The sequence below is a fragment of the Numida meleagris genome, chromosome 14, assembly GCF_002078875.1.
Source record: "Numida meleagris isolate 19003 breed g44 Domestic line chromosome 14, NumMel1.0, whole genome shotgun sequence".
NCBI classification, from domain to species: Eukaryota; Metazoa; Chordata; class Aves; order Galliformes; family Numididae; genus Numida; species Numida meleagris.
Genome location: NC_034422.1, coordinates 616,193 through 632,841, shown reverse-complemented (window position 1 = coordinate 632,841; position 16,649 = coordinate 616,193). Strand labels below are relative to the sequence as shown.

Below are 16,649 nucleotides of genomic sequence, written 5' to 3'. Positions count from 1 at the left end.
GCAGATAAATAAAGCAAATTCTAATTCTGAAAGTGGGTATTTTTGTAGAGTCGTGTTACTTATATCTTAAGATTGTTACACTTAAGCTACAGTGTGAGCCCTCCTTGCAGAAATCCCCTTCAATCTGATATGGTAATGCTGTTAACCTGAGCTCACCGCGTCACCAAGTCTTGTCTGGGTTAGCAGAGCTCTGCTGAAAACGTGGCTTTTACTCAGTCCTGGATGTGGCCTGGCTTCCGTGAGTGTCCCGCGTGGCCCTCCAGTGCCTTGGGCAGCATCTCCTCAGCGTGCTCCAGTTTTACCATAATTTACCAAGTGCTGTTTTCAGAGTGCTGCAGATATTCTTAGCTGAAATACCAATGAAACACCTTTGCAACAGTGTTGATTTAGAATCATTTCCCTGCCCCCTTAAGAAAAGAGTGGCATTTTCGTCTGAACACAGGGTAGGTGAATTTTGCTCTGGATTCTCTTTCATCTAAAAAAAGATTAATTTGAAGAATGACAAAGGTAAAGACGCCAGGTTAGATGCATTCCGATCTCCCCTTATTTGTCTACCCATGGAATACCTGAACAGTTGAATTGGCATACAAATGTAATAAACAGCCTGATGTATGCAGCTCTTAAGGACTGTGTTCTGTCATCAAATTCCTTCAGCTGTTTTTACTTTCATTTGTTGTATTAAAAGCCATCAAAGCCAAAAGACTGAAGAGATTGTATCTCTAGTGGAACTTGCTATTTTAGATCCTGGGTGTTTCTGGGATTTGGTGACTGTATCTGATCTTAGGCTGTAGAGTACAATAATATCTGGAGACCATATCAAGGAATAATATGTAGGGTTAAGAACAGAAAGAACCCATGAAATCAGAAGTCTTTGTTTCTGTGAATGTTATATTGGACTGTGTCAGCTGGCTGTTTACTGGCCTGTTGTGACTTTCATGTAGACTTGAGAATTACTTATTTCAGTTAATATAAAACCAAAATCCTCAGAACTCAGCTGTGACCTCGACCATTTCTGTACACTTTTGGTTTGTGTTAATAAGTGTCACATACAAGTCTTTGAGAGCAGAATTCCACCTGTTTGTAATTTGTGTAGAACTTTCCAGCAGGAATTTCATACTTCTTACCCTTTTTTTTTTTTTCCTATGTGAGGTGGAGCATTGACATGTTCCCTCTCTTGAGAGCTGTATTTTGTTCATGCCCCCACTGGTTAGAAGCACAGTTTTTGCATAGTAGCAGCTGTTAGGAGTTGGATATTTGGCTGCTAAGCGTGTTTGAAAAGCACGCCAGCTGCAGGCAGCAAGGTTCTGTAGAGGTGGCACGGTCTGGCTTCATGCACAGGGATTTTTAAGTTCTGGGAGGAGGCCAGAGCTGGAGGACACGGAGAGCGTCTTGTCACACGAGTGCTGCCCACCGTGGTAATAATGAGGGCAGTTGTTACTGAAACTGAAGGAGATAATTTGGCATAGATGGGGAGCAAATCAAAGGCAGAGTAGAGAAGGAAACCTTCCCTAGGAGGTGTGTTGCAGACTGTGTGGACTTCCTGCTCCAGCAGAGCTGGCTCAATTATCTTAGTAATTACCACTTCTAGTAATTACCATTTCTCCCGACTTAGAGAATGCTGTAATTAACTTGAAATCTAGCCGGTGGCTTTTGTTGGTTTCTAGCTGGCTGGTAAGAGGAACTCAGATAATGTAGAGCAACTGTCTTGAGTTTTCTCTTGTGTATCATCCAGAGAAAGGACGATATTTCCAGGTGATGCTGCAGAGGGAAGGTCCTCTTTGCTGCTCCTCTGTGCTGCTGCACGAGGGAGCTCCCCCCGCCGTGCTGCAGTTGGGAATTCAACCTGCGTGAGCTGCGTGAGCTATGGGGACACTTCTGCTGGAACACCAGCCTAGACTTACATTCCTGTCTGGCGTGCCTTATGAAATTTAGATGTAAGCACATCCCATCTGTGTTATTTTTATTTTCTATTACTCCAGTGGCTCATAATTCCCATGGATCAGACACCAAGTTCATCTGACCCTTATAAGTGGAAATAGAAACATGATCTGTGCCAGACAGCTGGCTGTGTAAGTAGATAAAGGAGTGCACGCAGGTGCAGGGAAGTTACTGCCCCTACCCCTTTCAGCTTACCTTTCACCAATAGTTTGCACTTTCTTTTGGACCTAGGAAGAAGAAAGCCCTGAAGAAAATGAAATGCCTTGTGGGTGTCTTGGGGAGCCCATTCCAAAGCTAAAGGGAGAGTCCATGTTTGGAATGATAGTGAAAAGCGATTGAACTGTTGTGGTCAGCAGGAAGGGAGAAATGCTTGCTCTCCAAATTGTGGGTGAAGCGTAGGACAAGCGGGGCAGTGAGCGCAGGCTGTGGGTATGCTGCGAGGTTAAAAGAAGGGCAAGAGAGGGAGCAAAGGAAGAAGTGTCACTTGTCACATAGCTGACACATGCTCAGCTCAGGCTTCTCTTTCCTTCTCCCCTTGTCAGATGCTTTTGTGGCAGAAAGTTTACTTCCCTTGGATAAGCATCATTGCATTAAATATCCCCTAACCTGTTTAGTGCTCTTGTCCTCTGAAGTGATAGCCATGTAAAGCTGCTGCAGTGCATTATGCAGTTACCCAGGTGTGATTCGGTAGTGCACAGTGTTTGTTTCTATGTGCAACGTTCCCTGTTTGCTATGGATTGGTGTACCCCAGCAGCTTCTGAGCTGGGAAGCGCCAGGTTCATCTACTGAGTCTGGTTTCCAGATGCTTTGCTCCAAGTTGCTGTACTGTTCTGTTGCTTTCCATTACCGTGTCTCACTGCCCATCTTAGGCCCTTCTGGGAGATAGAGATGTTTAGACTGCATCCTTGTGGCAAGTTGGAATTGCTCACTCCATTTTGGGTTGGGTGTATACATAGAAAACATTTTGTCCTGAGAGTGTATGTCTTTGTGCCTGTATATATTGTTCTCTGTGTATATAAATGCGGGTACTCTTTTTTTTTTAATATAAAAATAAGCTTGAGGGCAGAATGTATTTACAAAACAACATTTCTTTCTGGTTCCTGTTTCTAGTTTAAAGCTTTGGTGGTTTGTTTTTTTTCTTCTTTGAGAAAGTCCAGACGTTGTTCTTGTTTCGTCCTCTGGTCAGGAAACCCCATCATCCTGGAGCGCTGCCACCCCAGCGCTGCTAAGGCACAATTCCTGTAACTCTCCTAAGCAGGAGCCTGAGAAATAGCAAGTCCGTGTGTGAGTGGCTGTGAGGCTGCTCAGGAGTTGCAGTGTTCTGTAGGAATAACACTGATGTAGCAGTGAGAGTTCTGCTGGCATATTGCAAATCAATTGAGCTTTCTCCACATGTTTCTCCTGCACTTCATGCAGAGGCTTTGGCAGTGACTGTAAGACAAAGTTACTGGTTTGCATAACGAAAGAGCTGTAACGTGAAGTAGGATTTTAAATAACAGCTCTGAATTTGAGATCCAAAGATTTCCAGTGCTAACTTAGCTCAGTGTTCAGTAAAACATATTTTTCTTTCCATTACTTTTTTAACAGAAAAAATCTAAACGTACCTACCTCATCCCCCATGCACGAATGCAATGCAACATTTATCAAGCTACTCTAAAAGCACAACAAGCTGCCTCAGGGACGCTGAGCTAAATATATAGTTGAGATCATCATTTCTCTGTTCAACATCTTCTGGAGATAGACAGCAAACCCTCAGTTTCACTGCTTGTTCTCCTGTAAATGGTGTCTTGAGGTGTCTCCTTTTCCATTGTGGGCTGTCATCTGAACCGCTGTTTAAACCTCGCAGAAACTTGCTCGGTCTGTTTAGGACAAAGCATGCATGGCACCTTGTCCGAGGAGCAGAGCCAGGAACAGAGGAAAAGGGGAAACTCGTTCCTGCCCTCCTGCCTCCGCTCTCTGCTGACCTGCCGAGTGGCAGCGGCGGCCTCTGCTTAGTGCCAGCTGCACGTACAGAATGAGCCTCTGGCCTTTACCTTCTGCTTTAGTGAAGGTTATGTGCAGGGTTCTTCATGCTGACACTCGGAGTCATTCATGCAGCGTACATACAGCAGGTTTTATCTCTTTTTCTTCAAAGTTAGTGGGTTATTTGAGTAACGTTAGGTAGCGGCTCTCATTTTAGAAGGTTTTTAGTGCTTTATTGTACTGACCTGATGGTCTTTCCTACATGTAACTTGTGTGGGCTTTTTTTTTTTTTTTTGGCAACATTTCTGTGGGCCTTTCTTCATAAAGCCGGGATGTGTGTTGTGGGACTGGCAGAGAATCCCCAGAAGTGCTCTGCTGTGTTGGTTTCGCCGTTCGGTGTGGTTCCCTTGGACACACTGCGTTCTGCCGGTCTGATTTTAGTGCTGCAGAATAACGTCATGAGATTTGACAGTAACAGCATCTCATATTTTGAGAGCCTGCATGTGTGTCAGCATTCCACTTGATAAGTCAAAGAAAGTTCTGCAAAACTTTGTACAATTCGAGGCTTTGAGTCAAAATACATATTTTTTTGCATCTAGCCACAAGCTTCCTGATTGATACGTAGTCCCGTTTTCATGGATGGTGGTGAGTGTGGTCAGATCTTGTTCTTTCTGGAAACACCTCAGCAGGGCCTGATCCTTGGCATGGGTTCCCTGAACAAAATTAATCAGGGAATTATTTCCAGTTCTTCTGGTCAGGGCTGTCTTCTCTCAGCTGGTGGCTTGTATTCAAATTTATTTCTATTAGCAGTTTTATCACAGTATGGAAAGACACAAACCAGTATTGAGAGCTCACTGTGCTGACGCTGCAACAGGCATGGAAATACTCTCCGTGCAAAGCGTTCGAGGCAGGGGTGTGAAAGAAAACAGTTCTCCATTTTGGAGAAAAGAAGCTAAAGAAGGAAAAAGAATGGCCTGCTCTGCAGGTCCATAGCTGTAGTGAGATGAGAAGGACATTGTGTCACCACCTGTGAACAAGGAGCACCCTTGCTAGAAATGATAGGTGAAATGAAGGGACGCTGCTGTCTGGAACCAGAGCTGCCTTGTCTTTGCATCGGTTGGCATGAAAGGACCAGCTTGTCACTATGGGAGGGAGGCAGCAACACCAAAACACCAAATGCCAAAATGTTTAGCTAGCTGCTGATGCTGCAGATGATGCTGCCTCCCTGGAGCACCTGTCTCCCTCTCTGCAGGACACATCTGCAGTTGTAAGTGGAGTTGATTTGGTGTCTGAACTTCGCAACAAGTGATACAAATCCTTTTATTTAAATGCAATCTTTACCGCTAACAGCAAAAGCAATAGAAGGGAGTAAAACAACAAAGGTCCTATAAGAAGTGCTAACTAGCAATTTCTGTTTGATTATTTTTGACATCTGAACAGTGGATCTAAAAGCCACGAAACCATCCCAGCGGTAATATCTTTGTCTTCTCTCCTGACGCTTTATAACCACGTCAGAGCAGGTGGTATTGAGTTCCTTCACTTCTGACCTGTGAATGCCACATCTATCACTGATTTAAAATGTACAAGTGACAAAGTATTCCCAATAATGTTTAATTAGAGCAGCGAGTGAAGATCTGTGAGCATTGCCAAAATACATTAGGGGTAATACTGTGGGAAGTTTAGCTATGGGCTAAGGGATTACTCGATTGAGATTGCTAGTGCACAGCTGATCTGACTATTTTAAATTATCAGAACCTAATTAAATGGAAACACACAGGCAGATAATGAATGGAGCTGTTGGCTAGAAAATCCTCCAATATTAAATCAGAAGTTTCCTTTAGGGGCAATTAAAATACAGTGAATATATCTTAGGCTGTGTGTTAATCATTGGTATTAAACGTGGATCTGATATTGGCCCGAGGAGGATTTTGAAATTGAGTTTTTATTATGAACTTGCTGAAGCTGATGTAGGGTTGTCAGGCCCCGCTCTGCTCTCAGGAGATTCCCCCAGTGCGCCATCTCCAGCTGCAAATGCATGCGTCTGTTCTAGCCCGCATAAATGTTTTTTTAATTGCTCTTAAAAGTCACGACCTGATTACAGAATATCGACACACCCTTGGGGAACAGAGAGGAGAAGTTTGGAGCGCTAAAACGACAACGGAGTGTTTGCAGGGTGCCTCTGTTCAGGCAGGTGCTTAGCAGCAGCCTCTCGATCCCGGCAGTGCTTTCTGTAGCCGGGTCTTTCCTTTGTGGTCATCCTCAGTGCCCGTGTTCCCCAGGGTGGTGCAGTGAGGTGCAGCCCTGGGGAGCAGGCCCTGCCCGCTCTGCACAGCTCCTGGCCCCGAGCTCCTCTGGCTCCGGGAGCAGCGCTTTTCAGAATCACGCTGCTCCTCATTGTCCCACAGACGTTTGCATGGGCTGTGGTTTTGGTTCCTGGCCATGTGGCTTGGCTGGGTTAACACAGATGTTGTCCAGCTACAGCCTGCATTTCTAAAGGACCTGGATCCCTTGGCATCGGCAATCTTTATTTACAGCTCTTCTAAGTATAGCCATTTTCACATTTAATTGGGGACGATGATGTGGATGAAACTGATAAATATCTTGGGACCGAGCTGTGATCCCAGCAGGACCCCCTGGAAACAAACTGCCTCGGTAGTTCCCATTTAAAGGCAGACTTTCACACCTGTCAGCCGGATTTTTTATTTAATGCGTGCTGTGTTCGCATCGTTCTGGTTTCTCCATCAAAATTTCAGCACCTTCCCAAAGTCCACCCCACTGGCGCGTTATCCCTGTTAGCCACAGCTGCCGGCTCGAAGGTAGAAGGTTGTTTGACAGACTCTGTTTTCCACAAAACGTTGTTGATGGCCGTTACTTATTTCCTTTCTTTCTTAATCATGTCCTGTCTCCACTATTCCATTATTTTGCTGGGATAGATGCCAGGAGGACAGGCTTATAATTATCTGGATCAGCCCATTTATCCTTTCTAAATATCCTTTTCTGGAATTTTCCCATTGTTCCATGCTGCTTTTTTGGGAGAGAAGGGGGTAGGAAAAAAACACCACACAACAGTCCAGAAGTCTTCAGTCTTTCTTAAATGTCTCAAAGCAAATACTGGGATACGTTGTCTTGAAAAATGAGCGCCCAGGGATCCAGTGTCCTCTTGGATACAACCTGCCCTGGGAGGTGTCCACACCTGATGCTCTGCTGCTTTCCCAAAGCCCCCACCAGCTTCATCACTGCAAGCAAAAAATGGGAAGTTAATGAGAACATATTTGCTTTCTTGACCAAGTCTGCTTTAGTTTCCAAAGCTCATTGAAGTAATAAATGAGATACAAATTTATGCATGTAACACTAGCAAATGAACCCATTTTGCAGTGGATTTGTTTTTTCTTGCACAGACAGCTGTCCACAGTTGCTCCTTTTCCGTCTGGCTGCTTTCTGTGCACTAAAAGGCCACCAAGTCTGAGGGGAAGATGTCTTTGCATTATCTCTGAATATTTGACTTTTCCTTGTTCTGTTTAAATTAAAACTCAAATCCCAGGTTTGAGAAAAAAATCTTGCCTTCCACCCTGAATGACATTATCTTAATCTTCCATATACAGTTGCTGATTGCCCGTCCCCTAAACACAGTGGTATAAGAATCTGGTAGAGAAGTTGGGCAGAGATGGTATTGGATGTGGGAGTGCGGGAATATTGCAGTTATATTGTGACAGCTGGAAGTTGTCTTTCTCTCTTAGAGTGGTCGGTGGCTTTGAGACTCTGACTGCTATGGAGAACGTGGAAAGTGACCCGAAAACAGACCGTCCCAAGGTAACGGCAAAGTGACGGGAGCTGTGCGGGGGTAGCGAGCATCTGTGGCCCTGCGTGGCAGGGTCACCCTGCTGCTGCTGCTTCCCCAAAGCAGAACCTGGGGCAGGTGGTGCAGCTTCACCAGAGAGTCACTTGTCCTCCTCTTCTGCTCGCAGGAGGAAATACGAATCCAGACAACAACCGTTTTTGTTGACCCGTATGAGGAGGCAGACGCGCAGGTGAGGATGGAGTTTCTCACGTGATAGGCCAAAGCTGCTCTTCTGAGAGCTTTGTAGCTCAGTGACTTTGGTTTTTGCCCCAGCTGATCCCTTGTGGAGGCCATATACTTTTCCCGTGCCTCTTCTTTGCACCTCCCTCTGCATGTGGGAGCCCCCGGCCCACACAGGCACAAGGTAAGGCGGAACGGCTGCTCCTTAGCATTGCCTGGTGCGCCGGGAACACCGCTGCTGTTTCAGCAGAGGGGCCTTTGGAGCTCAGTCTGGCCCGGCACCCCTCCTCACCCTTAATGACAGCTTCCTTTCCAAATGCTCACCATAGATGGAAGTGAGAAAGAGTTTTGTTGTAATGGCTGCAGGCAGCAGGCTTGTAGTGGCACTTGAGGTCCAGTTCCTAAAGCCAACCCTGTAATTGCAGCAGTGCTGATTGCTGTCTTAGAGTGCTTTAGAGTTTCAAAGAACTATAGTCATGGTCTCCTTACTCTGGACTAGCTCTTGCAACAGATATTGCTCTCTGCTTCCACAGGTTGCTGCAGAAAGAGAGAAGGTTCAGCTGGAAGAAGAAGCAGCCAAAACAAAAGCTGAGGTGGTCCCACTGAAGAAAGAGGTCCAGACTCCTAAAACTTACCGGCAGGGGATTGGAAAATACATTAACATGGCTGCAGCGTAAGTGCCCTGCCCAGCTGATCTTTGCTCAGTATTAGTTGCCTTTCCTGCTGGATGCTGACCTTGTCCATTGCTGTTTCTCAGGGCTACCTGCTGGGGCTCTGGAATAGGCCAGATGTTTGCTTAGTGTCAATAAGCTTTGCAAAGACAGTCATGCAGTAGTTGGAGATCCCTCTAGTTCTGTTATTTTTCAAAATTGAGAGTTATCTGAGCTTTTTTTTTTTCAGCACTTGAACATGACTGAGATGGTCCTTAGCAGCGTGTGCAGCCTTCACAATTGTAGATACATGTCCACAATGCAGAAGTCCTTGAGCAGGAACTGTACTGTTGCTGCTTCTTCCATCTTTTATTCTGGTCTCTTCCTCTTCTGCAGCTATTTCTTAAGGCCACTGTCCCGTGGATATTTTTTCTTTTAGCAGCTTTTCCTGAGCACAAAGATGCTGCCTTCAACCTGCATCAGTCTGCTGATCTGATTCCCTGTGCAGCCAGCAGGTTCCCAGGCTTGTTGTGGGAGCTTCAGGGTGCCTGGCAGGTTGTGCAGGCTTGTCCCAAAGCACCCTCTCCCAGACACCCGCTGGGGTTGGCAGCGTCGCTTGCTTTCTAAGGCCAGCACGGAATGCTGCCTCAGCAGCAGCCCAGCGTCAGTTTTGGATAAATTACAATGAACGCCTTACACTTGATTTTTAGCAGACTTCTGTAAAAGGATTTGCAAAAATACTGTTATCTGCCTACTTGCATAAAGGCATGTATTTGTGTGTACACAGATTTGGACAGCAACTTAGCTTCTGTGTGCCTGTGTCACTTACAGGCATTTGCATAACTCTGAGAATGACAATATGGCAGTCGACGTAGGTCAGCTCCGTGTGCATCTCAGTAAAACATTTTTGGTTATAAAATATTGTTTGGACCTTAAAATACTATGTTCAGCATAAAACTGCTGTCGTTCTGCACTGTTACCAGCGGTACAGAAGGGACCTTTCTTTGCTGGTGCTTCACTCGTTGCAGCCTGCCTCCAGGAGGCCATGGCAGCCCTCTGGCTCAGGCCTCTCCCTTTTGGCTGCTGCTATCTGACAATGAAACCACAGAACGTGACCTGGCCACGTAGCGTTTCCATGGGGCTATAAACTGCTCAAGGTAGGCTGGGAATAGCAGTAACGGCTGCAGCATGCCACGCACAAGAAACAGACTCAGGTGGTGCTTTACACCTCGATCCCCATCAATCCTTCCGCTGCCACAAGCGCGGGTGAGAAGTGGGGCAGCACTTGTGGCTCAAACTTTCGCAGTGACTGTGCTAAGAAGTGGAGCTGTTAAATCTTCAGCTCTGACCTGGAGAACTTGCTGGGGTTTGAACGCATTCCTGGAAGTGTTCAAAGCCTGACACGAGCCATCCCTGCAGACTGTTTGGGTGAGCCAGAAGCCCCAGCCCTGCTGTGCCAGCCCAGGGCGCGCACTCCTCTCTGATTCATAAGGGGTGAGCTGGCTCCATCATAGCTGTTGCAGGGAGAGGCAAGGCAGCCAGCTGCCCTGCTCCCACCAAGCGGTAAATAGTCCCTAAGGGATGTTTTCATTTTGGCTCCAGGAAGCGCAGTGTGGAAGATGACGGGCCCTCAACAAGCACAGCTGCAAAGAAAGAGAAGAAGAGCACAGGCTTTGGGGACTTCAGCTCCTGGTAGCACTGCAGCAGCACAGCAAAGAAGAAGAGGCGGCCTCCCACGTGTCCCTGAAGAGCCCAAAAGACAATCTGTCCTGGGGAGAGGGAAGGCACCAGCCTTCACCGCGGAAGAAAACTGTTGCTTTGTTAAGGCTGGTTAATGTGGCTTTGTTTTCTGGAGATCTGTGTTGCCCCCAACTGCATCTTTCTCGCAGGCCTTTTTGTTGTTGTTCAGCTGAGCAGGGAGCGGGCAGCCCAGCTCCGCTGGGGATTAGCTGGAGCCTTTCTCTGCTCAGCCAGCAGCATCCCAGGCAGAGCCCAGCCTTGCAGGACGCTGCTTCAGTGAACAGCTACATTGTGAAAGAGCTTCTTTTACAGGTAATCATTTCCAGGCACGCCGGCTCTGCCTGATGAATTGGTGTGCTGGGGAAGCGCCCGAGCTGCTGGAACGCTCTGCAGTGGGGAGGAGAGGGCTGCAGCCTGTCCTGCCTTTCCTTTCCAGCTGGCTTTTGCTTGTTCTCAGCAAGGACCAGTTCCATCTTTTGCTCTTGGCTCCTGGCTGGACTGACTGCTGTCAGTCTCCACAGGGCCTCGCTCGCTCTGAAATGAGCTCTGTGCACCCGTGTGTTCTGTAGCAGCCTGGAAAGCAGTGAGCCTGAGCAGTGAGCAGCGTGCCTGCTGCAGGGGCACCGAGTTCCTCCGGCAGCTGGCCTCGCTGGAGCCCCTGCGCAGCCGGGGGCCGGGCTGCCCCAGCTCAGAGCTGCCCTGTGGGTCCGGAAGTGTCAGCCTGGAGCAATTGAGCGGGAACAGAAACAACATCACAGCATTTTTTTAGCCATCCCCGAGGGCTGCTCCTTGCAGGGGAGCACACATGTTGTTCTGTTGCAGCATCAGTCCTCGCTATTAGGGAAAACAACGTAATGTAGCTGTGAGGCATCAGATATTTCCTTCCGTAGCCACACTGTTAGGATGCTTACACAAGGCCTTATGGATGACAGAGTGCCAGCCTGGGAAATGTAATGTGTGTTACCCTCACTTGCAGGTGGTACACTAGATCCTGAATGTGACTTTTCAGCTCACCTCAGCTGTTTCCAGAGCACAGCAGTACCCTCTCTCCCCTGTCTGGCTGAGGAGGTAGTTTTGTAGTCATCTTTGTAACCAGTACATTTGTATCGGTTGTTTAAGAGCTTAAAGTCTCCATTTATAGGAAACTGCTGTTAAAAAAAAAAAAAATTTTGGTAAAGGGTTTTGCAATTAAATGCTTTTATTTTCTTTTGAATACTTGTGTTTGACCGCTCGGCTGTGATTTCCAGGATCGTGGCAGTACGACGTTGATTGTTGTGCAAGGAAATGATTCATTCCTACACTTCAAGATGCTTGTAAGGAACTCGGGGATCTTTGCGGATATGATTCCATCCTTGTTAAATCATAGGAAGTTCAGGTTCGTTTGAAAGAATAGCAGGGGTTTTCTGCGGCGTTTAGCAGGGTAGGAAGCCCGCCGCGATTCCTGGAGCTGGAGCTGCGCGGGGCTTTCCTCGAGCTGGGCGTCGTGCACCAGGCTGCGGCTCCGTGCCTCTCCGGGGCTGGCCTTTTCCTGGCAGATGGGTATCGATCCCTTTTCTGTACCATCTGCTTCAGTGCATTTTACAGCTGCAAAATTCACAGTGTTGCTGGAGCCGTTGCAGCCAGTTTAATGAACTCTGTAAGAGCAAACTGGTTTTTCATAGTAGATGAGAACAGAGATTATTATGAAAGAATGGAGCTTTTGATTACAAGGAAGCGGTGTGGCGAGGACTCCTGCCCAACCGAGGCCGTGTTGCAGGTGATACAAAGAAGGGCTCCCTTTTGCAGCAGGGGGCTGCAGAGAGCGGTGCTTGCTTTCCCATTCTGGTGGAGGTTTCTGGCAGAAGTCTGTGGATTGTGAGGGGTCGTTGCGGGGCTGCCGGCCTCGCACTGCCCATGTCGTTACAGTTTCCCACCGTGGCCAACAGGCAGGAGCAGCCACCGCTTCCTGCCTTCCGGGAAGGCAGAGTCACCTTGGAGCTTTGCTCTTAGCAGTGGGAAGCTCCCCAGCTTCTGGGCTGGGTGCTTTCCCAGCCGCTCCTGTCCCCATTCCTGCCCTTGCCAGCTGTTGACCCTGCCCACCCGTGAGCCCACGATGTGGGTCAGTGTGGGGCACTGCAGCCCTGGGCCTCTGTTCTGACCCCCACCTCCCCGCTCCCTCCGGCCCCTGGATGTATGTATAGTTGGTGGTTTGTTTTGTTCAGTTTTTTTTATTTCAGCTTTTCTTCTGATTGGCAAAACCCTAGGGACAAAGCAACAAAGCTCTCCTTTAAAGTACAAGTCAAAATCTTTGGCCAGGCAGGCAGGACACGAGGTCGGTGCCCAGGGCCGGGCAGTGTAGCCCTCGTGTTCACAGAGCCCGGCTTGCTGCAGGGCCGCTTGCAGAGTTTCCGCTACCTGAGCTAGGAAAGAGCGGGGGAAGAGGCTTCTCTGAGCCTTTCATGCCCTGCTACCCCGGGGTTCTGCAGCCAGAACAGTGCTGCAGGGGATGCTGGCCCCAGTCCTTGCTCTGCTCCAAGGGACAGGCAGGAATTGGGCAGTCTTCGTACAGAACACCACTGCTGGGTGCTGCTGTGCTGTTTGCAAGCTGATTTTTGCTCTCTTTGCTTTGACGCTTGTATGGTCAGTGCTCTTAGAAGAGAGAAAAAGTGGGATTTTAGCATAGCTTTTGTCTGGTCTTGAGTAACATGTGTGTTCTGTTACCTCCTTTTGCTCCACACCTGAGCCGTTCTGCTGAACAGCAGCAGCATGGGGTGGGTGGGCAGCACATCCTTGCTCCCTGAGATCTGGCAGCGAACACCACTGGAGCAGGTGGGGGTGCAGTCCCGTGCTGGGGGCAGCAGTGGGGCAGAGGCGCTGTGCCCATCCCCATGGGGTGACACCCAGCTGTGTCAGCCCCATCCCATTGCTTCTGGGGCTTCTGAGCTGCACTCTGCCCCAGTGCAGCACCGGGGGGTGCAGCACCCGCAGCCACAGCTCGCCAGCAAGGTTTGCTAGGAACGGATGCTGGAAACCTCGTGCCAGGAAGCAGGGGAGGACTGGCCCAATGCCCCCCACTGTCTCAGCACTGTTTGCTTTGGAGGAGGATAACGAGAGACATGGGCTGAGCAGGAAGGAGGCGGGCGGCTGTCGGCCCCTTGGCGGAGTGGTGCGGCCGGGATTTCTTGCTTCCACTTTCTTTGGAAATCAGATTTATTGCAGGGGGGGACTGGGCTGTGGGGATGGAGACAAGGCGAGGCTGGGGCAGCCACTGTGCTCCACACACTGCTGGGATGCCTACAGCTCCCGCAGGGATGCTGCTGCTACTGCAGGGCTTGGCACCACGAGGCCGGCACTGGGTACCCTGAGCTCGGGCACCCACAGCCTGCCAGCCTCATCCTCGGGCAACAGCAGCAGGGAGCAAAGCGTCTCCCACTGTTGCTGTGCCCCTGCAAACCCCAGCAGCGGGAGCAGCAGTCCTGTGTGTACCACAACCCCTCTTCAAAACAGCTGAGCGGAGAGCAGGCGCAGGGCATGCCTAGGGGTGAGGAACCCGGGCTGGGGTGCAGGATGAGGCCCCGGGGCTGGCAGGGCTGTGCTGGTGCTGCTTCCCAGTCCCACGCGAGGTCTTTGTGCTCCTGACGTCACAGGGCGGCTGAATCTTCCCCTTGGCACAGGAGAAAGGCTCATGTGCACTCGCAGCAGCTGGAGCTGGCAGTGTGCAGCTCCATGGCTCCTAAAAAGCAGCCGCGCTCTGCTTGGGAGGCCAGGCCAGCTGTCCTCAGCCCTTCCCCCTGGAAAGCCTCCCAAGGTCTCACTTTTCTGATATTAGATACGTTCTCTAATCTTGGGCCTCCATTTACTAATGGCTAATTATATCTATTTGCTTTTTTGCCAGCATTGTCCTTTAGCTCGAATGGCCGCGTTCCCTCCCTGATGCTTGCTTGCTTCCCTGCTCTATTTATAGGTGGGATTGGATCCCCTCTCTGCTGTTGTGCTTGGCTGCCTGTGCTGCGTGCCTCTGGCGCTGCCCTCCCGCCTGTTCTTCAGGAGCTTGGTGCTGGGTCGGGCAGAGAGCAGCGGGGTGGCTCTGTCCTGGTGCCTGCACTGCGGATCCCATGGGATGAAGGTTTCCGTGTGCGGTGTCCCCATGTGTGGGAGCTCCCACCCACACCGGGCAGGGCTGGGGGTGCTGCTGTCCTCCAGGAAGCAGAGCCCCCTGGTAATGGGGCTGTTGTGTTTTCGCAGCCCCAGCTTCATTTTGCCAAGCCCCTAATCCCCCCGTGGAAGTGTTCTGAGGCGGTGAGAGTGGCTTCCCAGCAGCCCACCAAGGGAGCAGCTGTGTGATTTCTATCTGTGCTTTCATCCTGGGATGAAAGAGATGATAGAAAACATTTGTTTTGACCACAAGAGCAGCGGACCCCGAGGAGGCCGCCTCCCCAGCGTGGCTGGCAGCAAATCACCGAGATAAGGCGCCAGCAGTCAGAAAATGCCAAATGCGTCCAGGCCTCGCTGCAGCAAAGCCTGGTGCTGCGCTGGTGAAACAGCAGCAGTGCTGCAGGGCACGGCCAGAGCTGCACAATGGCAACAGGCATGGGGCTGCTGCATGGCTGCGGCTGGGGGATCTGCAAGAGACACTGGGGTTTTTCTATGAAAATGGGCAAATATTTTATTTTATTTTATTGCAGACATCTTCACTGCAAATCCCAGCCAGGCTTTTAATAGATGGGTTCCTCGCCAGCGGCAACTGCAAATTGATTGCAGCAGCAGGGCAAGTGAAGACAAATATAGAGCTGGCTGCCTACAGGGAGCGCACAGAGGGAACTTCGGGTGCTATTTTTGGTGCTTCGTCTGCACTGCTTACAGTGTCTCTGATCTTTGCTTCTCCTTAAGAACACATTTGGGGTTGGGTTTTTTGTTTTTTTTTTGTTTTGTTTTGTTTTTGTGAGTTGGAGAAAACCCTCCCTGCTCCACAGAAGGCCTTTTCAGCTTTTCCTGCTGCGCTCTGTGGCCTCAGCCTCAGGAGCAAAGCAATGGGTGAGCCCAGGAAACCAGGGTGGCTGCTGCCCTGATCCTGGGCCAGGGAACCCCCACTGTTTGCTGGGGACTGTAGGGTCTTTTGGGACTGTGGCAGGGGGTCTGTGCCTGCTGCTGTGGTCTGCACAGCCAGATGGGTGCATCCCAGCCACAGATGCTCTTCTGCCATCGTTTTACATCTCTGTGCTTAGGCAGACCCTGTTTTGCCTTCATTTCATCAAGCTGCAATCTGGCATTGCTAAAAGTCCCTTTTGCATGTTTGCCTCCAAATAACATAAAGGGCTCAGCTTCGCCAGCTCGCTGGTTGGAACCGACGTTAAAATAAAGATAGCAAACACAGAGAAAGCAAAGGGCTCGGCAGCGACTTGCTGTGCCTTTAGCAGAGAAGGTCTGCACCCCATTTGTTTAAAGCTTTGGTTTCTCCGGCTCTGGCCATGGGGCTCCCGGGCAGGGGCACAGCACATGTGAGGCGCAGCGGTGTTGGCTGCAGGCGCCCACCCCACAGAGTCCCCTCCCCAGAGCTGCGCAGGCGGGGGCAGCCGCCCCAGCTCCCCATGGGACCTGTGCCACAGGAGCCATCGGCCTGCACAGGAGTTCGTGGCTGAGATCAAAGTCCCTGGCGCAGGTCCAGGCTCAGCGCTCACAGATGGGTTTGTGGGCCAGGGAGGCAAAGGGGAAGGGGAGGAGGCCGGGCAGGGACACAGCGCTGCTCCAGCACAGCTGCTGCCACAAGCAGGACAGGAGGCTGCCGCCTCTCAAAGCTGACGGCTGAGCGCAGCACTTTCTCATTTTGATCTTTTGCACCTCCAGGTTTCCAAGCCCTCGGCTCAGCGCCCATTTGGAATTTCACCGGGATTGTCATGGCAACCAGTAGCACTGAGCAATGTGCTGCGGGGAAAGGGACGTGGGGACAGTGGAGCCCAGTGAGGTGCAAGGGGCACCAGGGCACAGAGCAGCACCCAGCACTGCAGCTGTTACACACTGCCTTGCAGCAGTGTCTGTGCCTGCAGCACGCAACTCGCCCCACGCCTGCCCTGCTCAGGCCCACTCTACCCTTGGCAGAACACTTCTTTCCCCTTTGGTCTCTCATCCAGCAAATATGGTCAACACACAGCACCCAGGGCTGGGGGCAGGGCAGGAGCTGAGGGCTGGGGTGGCAGGGCAGAGGGGAACGTGGGAAGGTCTCCAGGCTTCGTGGGAGACTTCCTGAGCAATGTCTGAAGCGTCAGTGAAGGGATGGGGTGGGGAAAGGAACAGCAAAATGGGGCTCTAATAAACTGACAGACAGCAAAGCAGGGCCCAGGGGAAGAAAGCAGAGTAGCCCCCCC

At 50.1% G+C, this 16,649-nt stretch overlaps 1 protein-coding gene across 2 annotated transcripts in view; it reads left to right on the top strand.

The window, feature by feature from the left end:
• Positions 1-11,521, top strand: part of PPIL2 (peptidylprolyl isomerase like 2) — a 60,130-nt gene extending 48,609 nt beyond the window's left edge. For both annotated transcript variants that reach the window (XM_021412315.1, XM_021412316.1), the window contains exons 17-20: positions 7,638-7,710; positions 7,866-7,928; positions 8,452-8,591; positions 10,171-11,521. In XM_021412315.1, the coding sequence (XP_021267990.1) occupies positions 7,638-7,710; positions 7,866-7,928; positions 8,452-8,591; positions 10,171-10,264 (370 nt within the window). In that variant the 3' untranslated portion in view covers positions 10,265-11,521. The remainder of the gene's footprint in view (positions 1-7,637; positions 7,711-7,865; positions 7,929-8,451; positions 8,592-10,170) is intronic.